We start from the raw sequence: 13,389 nt of genomic DNA on the forward strand, positions 1-13,389 counted from the left end.
ACCACCATGTCTGGATCCCCGAACCACTACCACCCAGCCCAGAGCCAACAGCAAGAACTGATGTACCAATCGCAGAGATGGGAGCCCAGAGACCCAAGAAGAAAGCAAAGATCAGCTAGAGACACAGCAGCCACAGTCTCTTGCTACCCAGAGAGTTGATCCCCTGTCCCCTTCACTCCCACCAAAAAATTCGTGAACTTCTGGGGAAGTATTTGAACCTGAGCTTGCAAGGGTTTTCACTGCTGAGGGAGGGAGATTGGGGTGGGGGGTGGCTTACTGTTACCAGGATGGCCTTGTAAAATGTAGGTTGGCACACAGAGGCCTAGAGAGACCTTCCTTCTTAGACCTCAGCACTTAGACGAACTTTTAAAGCAATGACCACGGTCACCCTGTTATAGAAGATAAAACTGGTGCTCAGACAGGTTAGGCAGCAGCCAAAGTCACAGAGCTGGTAGGAAGTGGAGCTGGGCTTTGAGCCCAAGTCTGATCCCAAGGCTTATATACTTTCAACCTCTTCAGGTTTGTACATTAAAGTTTTCAAGAATAAGGTTCTGTTCTTCGGCTTGTTTACTTTATTTTATTGCTTTTCTAAAATTTATTTTTAATTGGAGGATAATTGCTTTACAATACAGTGTTGGTTTCTGCCATATAACAACATGAATCAGCAGTAGGATTTATTATTATTATTATTTAAAATATGAAAACCTCCCAGGAGATTCAGACTTGGTCATAGTTGATAGCCATCATACCCCCTCCTATCACCCAATTCAATTCACAATCCCAACCTCTGGCCTCAGACACCTCTGCTCTCTGTCTTCTGTTCTCTTCCAGGAGCCAATACCTAGAAAAGCTCTTCTGATGCTATTTACTCAAAAGGGTCTCAAATACCAAAGGTCTAACCTAGACAGCTCACCCGGGCTGTGGGATGATCCCATGCAACTTGTACAACGATGTGAACAATGGCGCTCCAGAGTGAAATTCAGTCTCAGTGGAACACAACAGAAAGAAGTCAATTATCCAGCATTAATTATTTATCTGGAGACAATAACCATGGTGTTATTCCCCATGAGAGAGGCCTCTGCAGCTTGGAACAAGAGGAAAGAAGAGGCGGCTGCTATTGTCTGCTCATAATGAAGCATCAGATTGGACAAATGAACCCCTCTGACATCCTGTAAATACACATGAGCCCCCGCTGTGAACGTGGCCCAGGCACACACTCCAGAACACAGACAACGAACAGGGTGGTAGACGATTAATAGGATTATATTCCCCCACTGTTCCGGGCAGGCCTGGCCGGCAATGTGAGATTGTGATGACAGTAAAGGAGGTGCCACCTTTTCTCTGCAGCCTGCCTCCCCTATTAGAATAATAAGATTGAAGACATTCTAAACAAACAATTTTGCAGGTCGCGGTGTTTGTGGAATCATGTTAGTCTGGTATTTTCCTCCCAAGGTATCAATATTTGCTGTACAATGTCAGTTAGAAAGCCTGTCCTGACTCCAAAAGCATAATGATCTGATTCCTAAATCATTTTTATGTAATTTAATTTTCTTTTATTTTAAAAAATTCTGAGGAGGTTGGAGAGAGAGCTCAGTGGCTCCCAGGGGCTGACGGAGTTCCAGAATGTGATCCACCTTGGCTCATATTCTCTATTCCAGGGTCTTATTCTTTGTCTAAAGGAGATGGTAATATTGATTGAGCAGTTCCTATGTTTCAGACAGGCACTTTGTATATATTATCTCTTTTTTTACTCTTCGGATTTATTTTCAAACATTTTCTTCTACACAAAAATAAAACGTAAACGCTATTTGCATACAGCAACAATTTGTTGTTCAGTTTATATGTGAATAGTAACAACATATATATATTAAAGGCTCGTCACAACCCGATGATGTAAGCATAAATATCTCTATTTCATTGATCAATAAACTGAAGCCCAAGGTTATAGCTAATAAGCAGCAGAACCAAGAATCCATTTTTGTTGGGGGAGGGGGGGGGTCAAGATGCCTAACCACTGTCCTAAACTGCCCTGTGATGTCAGTTTCCCAAACCACAGCACAGGCTCTGGTCTGACAATTCCAACCCCTGTGAGATCCGTAGAGGGGTCCCAAAGCCCTGTTGCCACAGATGTTGCTACTCATCTGAGTATACGGTTTTCAACCTGGGCAGGATGGGCGATGGAAAGACTGAGATTCCTCTGCATCTAGAACACTTCTACTCTTTTCTGATTATAAAATATTAGGCTGCTGGGAGTGTCTGCCCATGACTTCTTATTTTCTCAAAGAGGTGACTTGCCAATAGTAGGGTCAAGTGAAGTATTTCTAGAAGAACCCCCTGAGATCACCTACATGAAGAGCCACAGAGGGCCTCCAACATGTAGCAGGCACCCAATAAACAAGGGCCCTTCCTATATAGCTCTCACTGGATGGCAGACGTTCTGCATGTATTATTAGCTCATTTAATCCACACATCAACCTTATGTCTAGATACTATTATTACCCCTGTTTTATACATGAGGGAGCCAAGAAGCCACGGGGTTGAAGAGTTCACATAAAACCACACAATTAGTTGAAGCCAGTCAGTCATGTGTTCAGAGGTGATAACATCTGCTCAAATCATGAGATCGCATCTCTGAGACTATGCATGTATCCTTACAGGTTTGCATCACACCATCTCTGAGCTCTACCTTAGAGTCCACGTGGAAAAATATTTGGGTCTCCATATTATACTTTACTCCCAGGGTCAGGCCACACAGGAAATTCTTAACTACATTTCTAACAGTGTTCTCAGCCCTCAGGCATGTTCATCTTCTTAAACCTCTTTATGATAATGGCTTTGGGGGAGCAGACCGATACTGTCATAGAGATTAATCCAACTCCAGTAGACTCTTAGCAAATATTTAATAAATCCTTCTGACTTTTAAAAGCAAGACATACACCCAAAATACTCAAAAACAGAAAGAAAAATACAGCAATGCATGCTGTACATAGTTGAAGCCCCTATAATTCAGGCGGGGGTTAAAAAGAGAGATCAGATGGTAGTGGTATCAGAATACTGTGTAGGCCAAAATGTTTGTTTGGGTCTTTCCATAACAGCAGATGGAATAATCTGAATGAACTTTTTGGCCAACCCAATATATAAAGAAATAAAAAACAATGATTTAACAACCTTGGAAGGGCTTGGATTCTGCTGCCTCAAAACAGTCCCATCAAAACATCTAAGCAAGAACTGAAAGGATAAGAGGAAGCTCTGAGCCTCAAACTGCAAAGTTCCTCCACAGACCAAACCTAAGTTAGAGTGACCCACCATCTCGGTTTGCCCAGGACCGAGGAGTTTCCAGGGACATGGGATTGTCAGTGCCAAAATCAGCACAGTACCAGGCAAACTGGGATAGCTGTCATCAGAGATTTGCTGCCCTGGTGCTTCCACCTCTGCTTCTGCCTAGGGCCACCAGGACCAGCCAGTCAGATCTCCACCTGCCTCCCGGTCCCCTTCACCTGTGTGAAGGTAGCTCTGGAACCCTAGGTCTTCCTTCGCCCATCATCCAGGCCTCACCCCGTGCTTCGTGTATTCTTTCCTCCCCCTCACCACACTGCCCAACTCATGGCAACAAGTGTTTCCCAAGGATCAGCTCTGTGCCCACTCCTCCCATTGGTGCTTCGAGAGAAAGACACCTAATGGTAGTCTGATGTCTTCCAAGAGGCTCAGAGAGGCCAAGCCCCCCAGGTGGCTCCAACCTCCTGGCACTATCAGAATCCAGAGCTTCCTCTGGGGTCCCTTCTGTGAGCAGCACACCCCACTTGATCTTTTGCTTCGTTGTCTGCTTGGATCTTAAATTAGCCCCTTGGGGCAGGATGTGGCTGACTCCTCTGTGTCTCAGAGCCCAGTTCCATTTGTATTCGCTGAGTGACTGCAGTATCCCAGATACCTTGTCCTAAGCCTCCTCCCAGCACAGTGCACTGAGAGATGGGGCCACCTGAAAACCCTAGGATGCTGGGGCTGGGCCTCTGCCAGAGTCCAGATGGGGCAGGCCAGGCCCTGAGACACAGCGGTGGGACTTACCGCTGACCCGGCAGAGGAATGGAGTCCAGGTGGCGGCCTCCAGGCAGCGCCATCATGTTGACGCCAATCCGCAGCAAAGCCTGCCGACAGCGATCTGGGCCCTAGAAAGAGAAGGCAGGATGGGGTCAACCAGGGCCCCCAAGTAAGGAGGCCCAGTCATTTTCTCTCCCAAATCCTGGCCACAGGGGGTCATCTCATGTGTGGAGAGAAGCCCCCCCCACCCCCGGCCCTCCTCTGCTGTTTGAATCAGTTTATATTACACTGACCTCACACTCAATGCAAGACTCAGATCTGATCTTGATTCTAAGTCCCTGACGCACCATGAACCCCTAGAATTTTTCTTAGGTTTCATTGCCAAACACATACTTAACCCATTTTGCTTTGTACCCAATATTGGGACACACAGACCAGCAAATATTGCACAGGAAATATTTACGCTTTAAAAGTTTGTAGTTTACCTGAAATTCACATTTTACTGGGCACCTTGTTTTCTTAGCTAACTCTGGCAACTCTGCATACTAATTCCTTAACCATATACTGTCAAAGTACTGGGTTCTTCCCTTTGCTTATGTCTGGGAAATGTGACCCTGTAATGGCACGGTGGTTGCTTCCCCAAATCTGTTCCACTTTAGATGATGTCATTTCACCCAAACTTCCAGGAACTGGTTCAGTGATAGGCATGTGACCCAATTCAAGCCAATGAGCCATGAAAGAACTGTTTCTAGGAAAAATTTACTTTCTCCTTAACTGCAAGCCAGTCACAAGGTGAGATAGTATCTCTCCCACTGAACCTGAACAAGGAAGCACATCACTCCATAGCTGTCAGAGACTCCCTGGCCATCAAGAAGGGACCCAGCTAGAGAAGAAAGTGAACACACACAGGGAAAAACCTGCATCCTTGATCACGGAGCCACTGAATCAACCAGTGCTGGGTCTGGCCCACCTCTGGGCTTCCCAGTATGTAAGATAGTAAAGTTATTGTCTCAGTGAGGATTCTGGTTCAATAAATAGTCTAATAAATAAAAGTGATCCAGGTTCTGCACCTCCAATCCCAGCACTAAGCACCCACTTGGTTTGCCTGTGCCTCACAGGTTAGACCAAGTCAAATAGTGTCCTTCTTCCTCCATAAAATCAGCTGCCCCCCTGTTTGTCTCCTGCCTCGCCAGTCCTTTCCCACTCCTCTCTCTGTCATCTCCTTCTCCAAGCCAATGAAGAAGCCCTCCTTGGTGAAAATAAAGATTCTGTCCCCTTCATCTGAGTAAAGCAATAGTCAAGAGAGGGTTGACTGTCACCTATCATGCTCTGAGCTTGAGGACAACAGATCAAGACCCTCAGAGAAAACACAGGCATGAACTTGTGGGAGGATACAGCCGAGGAGGGCAGCAACTCAGGTCTAGAAAAATTAAACTCTTATGGTTACAAGTGACCCTTATGAGAAAAGAGTGGAGGAGGATTTTAATTAATAGTGATGTGGCTGGACATGAAGTACCCCTTGTGATGCGTGCTCAGTCATGTCCAACTCTTTGCAACCCTGTGGACTATAGCCCGCCAGGCTCCTCTGTCCATGGAATTTTCCAGGCAAGAATACTGGAGTGGGTTGCCAATTCCTACTCCAGGGGATCTTCCCAACCCAGGGATCAAACCCACATCTCCAGCCTCCTGCATTGGCAGGCAGATTTTTTTTTACCACTGTGCCACCTGGGAAGCCCCCTTGTGATGTTTGGAACAAAAGACAAACAGTGAATCTGAAAATATAGGGAAGGAGGAGCCCAGAACAAATTAGGGCTTTAGATAATTCCAGAGATTCACTGCCACTGCCTACTCCCTGCCCTGTGGGCCCCACTAGACTGAGACCATGGAGGGCAGGAACCACTTGGTTCTAAGGGCTGGGCACTTAGCAAACACTCGATAAGACTATAGAAATATTGAGTGGAATGAATTTTTAATATATTTATGTTGAGCCCTAATTCTTCATCTGCAACAGAGAATAATAGTATCTGTTTTATAGGGCTATTATAACAATGACATAAGGTAAGGAATGCAGAAGTGTCAGGCCAGGTTGAGAGCTAAATCAATAGTTATTATTATGTCCTGAGAGTCTGCAGTGTGTTCAGCCCCGTGGTCAGCTCTGCCAGGGGAGATGCTATTAAACACAGCATCTAAAGAACCCAGAACAATAACAGTGCTCCACGAGGGCTCCTTATCATCAGGAGCATCACGATTTTTATTACTTTCATTATTTTCATTATTGAGAAGGTATATTTTTGGAACCCAGTGAGTCAGCAACCTGAAAAGAAAGGCACAAAAGAAAAAAAGCTAGAAACAACAAAATGAGGTATTTGTTCCCTTTGCGATATCTCTGATGAAAGAAGCAAAAAGGGAAACACCCGCATCTCAGAGTGAATGCTCTGACGTGATCAGAGCACAGTGAGCAAGCAGATCTTATTTTAGTTCCATCTTCATCATGGAGAAGAATTGGGCAAAGTAAAAGTTGAAGAGGAAATCAGCTTAAGGCAGGTGACAGTAAGGGAAATTTAAGGTCACACGAAGCTCCAAGGTCCTTAAAAGTGTGAACAAGTTAGGATTCTGTGAACACACCCGTGAACATTAGAGAACCCTTATAGATCTGATCAAGTTGAATCTGAGGGACCCTGAGAAAGGGTCCCTGAAGGCAGGAGAATGTTCTGACTTTCCAAGAGATTCCAGAAACACTTGGTGACCACAAAATTCTAGAACAGATTTCTAATCACTGGTCTGTGAGCCCTTTAGGCAGAAGCCAACTAGAGCCCAGATGGAACAAATCATGCTCAGACAATTTCTTCCTTTTCATTAGGAACCACTGGGCTCTCAGCTGAAGGAGATGCAATAAACCTAATGTATCTTGATTTTGTTGAAAGACCCATTTGAGAGATCCTCATTGCCCTATTTCATCCACAGCCTTTCAGGAGTTAGGCCAGTGGAGGCTGTCTGGTAACGAGACCTTGGTTCACATGACTCTGCATGTTCCCAGAGGCTGGAGAACCCACGTAGGGACATCTAGGCAGGACATGTATCACTGCCCCTGCATAGACTATTATTCATGCCTCTTTTCCTCAGTGGGACAAACTCCTGGATGTCTGAAGTCCCATCTTGCTCAGTGAGAAGCTGGGCACCTACGTGGTGAAGCTGAGCTGGTGAGTCAGATAAGCTCTCAGAGGAGCTACAGCTCATAATCACTGGGGATGGGGAACAGGTAAGGGCATATCAATAAGATGCATGCGTGCTAAGTCCTTTCAGTTGTATCAGACTCTTTGTGACCCTAAGGGTGGTAGAAGGCCAGGCTCCTCCGTCCATGGGAATCTCCAGGCAAGAATATTGGAGTGGGTTGCCCTGCTCTCCTCCAGGAGAGCTTCCCGATTCAGTGATCAAGCCCACGTCTCTGACATTTCCTGTACTGGCAGGCAGGTTCTTTACCACTAGAGCCACCTGGGAAGATCTGGAAGATGAAATGGGGACTATCAAGAATAAACCTAGGTGATGTTTATGAAGTGCAAATAATATTAATAATTGCTTGTATCCTTTTGAGTGTGTACTATATGCCAGGCCCCTAAATGCTTCATATAGTATTAGCACCTTTAATACTATCAGCATCCCTCTGTGATGATAAGACCTCTGAAATTCAGTGGAAACACGTGCACTGCCCCAGATCACACAGCTAGTAGGTGACAGAGGACCGGTCTCTGGGTTTTATGATTAGACAGAGGTGAGGTGCTGCAGCAGGTGAAGATGATGACAGCAACAACGGTGACACAGGCCAGCATCTGCTAACAGGAAGGCTGACTCCATTCCCTGGGGGCCACACTCAGCCCTCACCCTTCACACACAGCAGAGCCCTCTTCCTCTCACCAGTGCCTCCTGCTGCTCCTACCTCCCAACCCATGAGATCAGCAGCTTCACTAAGTATCGGACCTCAGTGACACAGTCAGAGGACAGAAGAGTCCTTGGAAGAAGGAAGACCCCAAACACTGCACCAAATGGTAGAAGAAAGTGGGACACCAATGGGAGTATGGGGAGGATATCTCCTGTTCCTCATTGGTTGGTTCCTTTAGTGAGTCATTAGGACAAAGTCGTGGGTCTAAAGGGCTTCCCAGGTGGCACTAGAGGTAAAGAACCTGCCTGCCGATGCAGGAGATATAAGAGATGTGGGTTCAATCCCTGGGTCAGGAAGATCCCCTGGACAAGGGCATGGCACTATTTTTGCCTGGAGAATCCCATGGACAGAGAAGACAGGATACAGTCCATAGGGTCACACAGAGTCAGACAACTGAAGTGACTTAGCACATGCACACGGGTCCCAAAGGGGTCAGGGGATGGGAAACGACAGTCCCAGGTAAAGTCTAAAGTGTCACCAGATTTGTAGAGACCCATTTCAATCACGCAGCCCTCGGGGAGGTCTCCACAGACTGCTGGGTGGTTTCCCCCTCCCACTGACCTAAGCTGAACTCATCCTATTGAGCAGAGAGTTAGAATAGAACCCCTCCGAAGCTGCTGAGCATGTCAGGAAACCAAGAATGGATTCAAAGTAACCCCTTGACTGTACGCCATCTGTCTTCACTGGTATTGCAGAATGAATTTAAAGTTTGGAGTCTAATAGATTTGGATTCAAATCCTGATTCTGTGTCTGATAAATATGTTACCTTTGGAAAAGCATCAGCCTTCATGAATACAATTTCCTCAATCATACCTGCCTCCCAGAAGCCTCATGAGGGTTAAATGAGATCACTCATAAAATTCTCTGATAGATAATATAATTCAAAATAATATATCTTGTGCTTGGCACATGCTAGCCTCAGAGTAGGAGCACTCTTCCTCATAGAAGAAAGAGCTGAGAAATACTGGGATGGCCAATAAGTTCATTTGGGTTTTTCCATAAGGTGTAATGGAAAAACCTGAACGCACTTTTTGGCCAACCCAATATATCTCAGGGAGAGATGCTATCTTCCTCATGAGATAATGGAAAAGGACACATGTAGGGGTGATCAGGAAGCAACAAACTGCATTACCTCCACTCTCTGCCCAGGGGCCTTCCTAATTCATGGGAAATCCTACCCTGGAATTTGCAGCCTGGGTTCTGCAGGGCTCTTGGTGGTGTCTCCCCACCAGAGTGGTTCGTTTACAAGAAGGGCTTGAAGTCTCAAGTGTCTCTGATTTAATTCAATGCCTTCTGCAACGACTGCTCATTTGGACAGCTCATTTCTGCTCTTGCATCCCATTAGAGGCAGCCCTTGCTCACCTCCATTTGGCTAAGGAGCCAGCTTAGGCTCTAGAGGAAACAGAAGCTATTTACAGTAAATTATTCAATTAGTACCAGGAGCAAGGCGGGGGGTGGGGGGGTGGGGGTGGGGGTGTTTCTGCTGTTGTTTAATGGGTCAATCCAAGTACAGCTCAAGGCTGGGCTGGGACTGTTTAATCTTAAGAATCCATTAGGGCTGTCAACAGGAGCTGGACAGTAAATACTGTGGGAAGCAGTTAAGCTCCAGCAGCAGCACCAATAGAGACAGGAATAGGAGCTGGGCATGGCGGTGGGTAGGAGAGGCACTGACCCAGGGATTCAATCAAGTCCCTCCTTACACCATCCCCTATCCCTTCATTATTTCTCCTCCATGGAATTTATCACAATTGTAATTAAACAATTAACTGTGAAATTAACGCCTAAAGTCTTTCTCCCTTGAGGATCCTACCAGGGGTTCGGACTAGGTCTGCCCCGCTGACTGCTCTATCTCCTCGCCACTCCTCACCACACCATCTCCCTCCTGACACAGTGCCTGGTACACAGATCAATTAACACTTGCTGATTGACTTGGTGAGTTCTTACTGAAGGAACTTCAGCTTCCTCACTGGGAAACCAGAGAGGAAGGTACCTATTTTCACCACATGGTTATCAGAATTCAGTGAGACAGTTAGGAGGGCCTTTTGCAACCATACACACTGCATGGAAAGGGTTCTGCCTCCTAAATCCATGAGAAAGAGCCACCTGCCCCTCTCTAGTTCTTGCAGTCCCCACTGCCTGGTGGTACCTTCCCTCCCTCCCACCAGCTCTATGCTCATCAGGTTCTCCAGATACACAGATGGATGAGTAGACCATCCCCAAACTGCACAAAAGCTACAATAACAAGAGCGTCCCTGATGGCTCAGTGGGTAAAGAATCCACCTGCAATGCAGGAGACACAGGAGACTCAGGTTCAATACCTGGGTTGGGAAGATCCCCTGGAGGAGGAAATAACCCGTTCCAGTATTCTTGCCTGAGAAATCCCATGGACAGAGGAGCCTGGCAGGCTACAGTCCAAAGGGTCACAAAGAGTCAGACATGGCTGAGCAACTAAACACACACACACAAGGGGGTGCTAAAGGGAGTCCAGAGGACCTCCAAGCAGAGTCAGTGAGAATGGAAGGTAGAGGGAGGGGGTCATGGGAAGTTTCTCAGAACATGACCCCAAAGCTGAGAGAAGAATGTGGGAATAAGGGAAGGAGAAGGGGCAGAAAGGAAGAGCGTGCAGGCAGAGGGAAGGGCATGTGAAGGCACAGAATCCTAAGCATGATACGGTCAGGGAACTACAAGGGTTTCTAGAAAGGGGGATCTCTGGGCTGGTAGTGGAGTCAGGAGTAAGCTATCCCAGTGGCAAGGAAATACAGAAAAAGGAGTGGTCACTTTCAGCTGAAGAACAGGCCAGACTTCTTAGAGGAGGAGACATCTGACCTGAGTCTTAAATGCAGAGTGGGATCTTGTCAGGTGAAGATGGGACAGGACGTTCAGTGCCAGGAGAGCCCTGGCAAGACCAGAAAATGCAGCAGGTATTAGAGACCCAGGTATCCTGTTGTGGGGAGGGGAGGTGGTGGGCAGAGGGGTGGGGGAGGGAGGGTTCTTCTATAGCCCTGCATACAAAAGGAGCTGATTCTATCCTGTGGGCTCCGCTGAAGGTGTGTGAGCAGGAGAGTAAAATAAGCAGAGTGGAATTTCCACTCCCACCGTGACCAATGGGGTGGATGGGCCTCAGGGAGCGAGATCAGTAGCAGAAGTTCCTGTAAGAGACAAACACAAGCTCCTAGCAGAACCCCAAAAGCCCCAGGGCTGGAGAAGTACAGCCCCACAGTGGAAAGGAGGGATTCAGTGAGCTTCGTGAAGTAAGGATAATGGGTCCCCCGCCCCACTCCGGGCCTCTATGTGACTTGTCTCCCACAGGCGGCAGTAGTATCAGAGATCCTTATGCATTGCTAGCTGAGGTGGCCAGGCTCCTGCAGCAATCAGATACTGTAAAAACCCTTATTCCCAGGGGAGATGCAAGAACTCAAGGAAGCTGCCACCAGCCCTGCTGAATGGACCAAGTCTCATGAAATATAGAGAGCGCTGGCTCCCTGGAGGAGGCTCTGAGGGCCCTTCACAGCTGTCAGGCGACAGAGCCCAGCAAGTAGGCAGAACAAACTCATATTGCTCATATTGCTGGCCTTGTCCCCTCCGGCCCTGGAAAGCCTGTCTGGACAACCCAGGTGGCCGGTGCATCACGTAGAGGGGGTCCACCCAGACTTCAGCCCTGGTCTTCAATTCTGGGGCCAGAACAGTTTCAGCAAGACACAGACAAGGTCCGAAGCCTCTACCTGATTAACTGGACATGACAATTGACACTTTCTAGCCCTAACCTGGAAAGTAACAGGAATCCCATAATCCTGGAAAGTAATAGGACATTGAAATTTATGGACATACTTATGCACAAGTATGTTCATGAACTTTACAGGGGTAAAACTAGCAAACAGGAGTTCATTTAAGAGACACTTACAAGCTCCCAGGGGGACCCGATAAACCCCAGGGTCAGTCAAAATCTAGGCAGGCTTCTTAGAGGAGTTTACTTCATAGAGTATAAGAACCAATGGAAAGCATAAGAGAAGACCCCCTTATAATAATGATGATGATAAGAAAATGAGGAGTAGAGGGAGAAACACTTATTAGGTGCTTTGTATCAGGCACTCTTAAATGCTTTACAGTTAATCCTCAAAATAACTCTATGAAGCAAGTTACTATTATTGTCCCCCGTTTTCAGATGAGGAAACTGAAGTACAAAGAGGTCGGCGTGAACAGATGGAGAGACCCAGAGAGGGGAAGAAATCTGCCTGATGTCACACAGTAAGCTGAGCTGTTCCTGGGGCTGGCACCCAGGTCTTTGCACTCCCATAAACTCCCCTGGGAAATCCAAAGAAGGCTTTTGCTAGTGAGAGCTGAGAGAGCCCCATCCAGGCTCAAAGTAATTCACCCTAGGAAATCGATGGCAGCATAGTTCCCCATCTGTAAAACAGGGATAGTTACAGCTGCTTCTCTCCTTTGCTGTGATTACAAAGCACAGAGGAATGGACAGTAGACAGGGAGGTTCCAGGGATTCCTGGTCTAATTTGGCTCAGCCTTGGAATGAGACAGGCAGGTTGACTCAGAAGTGCCCATGAGTCCCCTAAAGTTGGAGGAAAACAAGCCCCGAGTCAAACTTTCCTGGCTGAGGCCATGTGCCCCAATTCCTGATTAACATGACCACCCATCCCCCAAATGGCTCAACTTGTCAGAGTCAAGCCCCAGCAGCCTCCCCTGAAGGAGCATGTGAAGCAATCCTGCAGGGGACACAGGCTCCTGGAGCCGGGAAAGCCATGGCGTCCCATCCTGTGACTCAGGGTAGGTTCCTTCCAGCTCTGGGGCCCCAAACCCAAGCTGCCCATGAGAGGAGCCCCAAGCTTTGAACCACACAAGGAAACTGCAGTTACTGGCATCTGGGAGCTGTCCCTGAGCTGGTGATTTTCTAAGGGTCATAAGTAAGCAAATGGTGCGCCAGACCTCCAAGACCTTAAGTGGCATGCAGTCCTCAAGGGAGGCTTGGCTGGGGCTTTGGGCCACCACCATACAGAATTCTGTTGGTTAAGAATGCAGATTGTCCAGGTTCAAATCCCAGTTCCATCAGTTATTAGCTGTGTGACCTCGGGTACTATGTGCCCTTGTCTATAAATTGGGGTTTGTATATTGTAAAGATAAAATGTAAGGGGTGGTCCCGTCCTCATAACACTGCTATTCAGATCAATGAGATCACATATGTGAAGTACCTGGCACCCAAGGGTGCTTGATATAAAGATTGGTTCCATTTTTCTCTTCTGATGAGGACAGTACCCAGCAGTAGGGAGGCCAACAAATGGAAGCCATTCCGCCACCTCCTGAACTATGTCAAGCTAGTCAACTGCTTCTTACTCTTTTAACTTTTTAATTCTCTTTTCTTACTTTCTAACTTCTGCTGATATAACTGTTAGCCAACTGCTCGAACG

The 13,389-nt window shown here is 47.0% G+C and overlaps 1 protein-coding gene across 1 annotated transcript in view; it reads right to left on the bottom strand.

The window, feature by feature from the left end:
* Positions 1-13,389, bottom strand: part of INSC (INSC spindle orientation adaptor protein) — a 132,097-nt gene that overhangs the window by 90,646 nt on the left and 28,062 nt on the right. Inside the window, exon 2 of the mRNA XM_069553662.1 lies at positions 4,063-4,163. Coding sequence (XP_069409763.1) covers positions 4,063-4,118 — 56 coding nt within the window. The 5' untranslated portion in view covers positions 4,119-4,163. The remainder of the gene's footprint in view (positions 1-4,062; positions 4,164-13,389) is intronic.

Source organism: Ovis canadensis, chromosome 15, assembly GCF_042477335.2.
Source record: "Ovis canadensis isolate MfBH-ARS-UI-01 breed Bighorn chromosome 15, ARS-UI_OviCan_v2, whole genome shotgun sequence".
Lineage (NCBI taxonomy): Eukaryota > Metazoa > Chordata > Mammalia > Artiodactyla > Bovidae > Ovis > Ovis canadensis.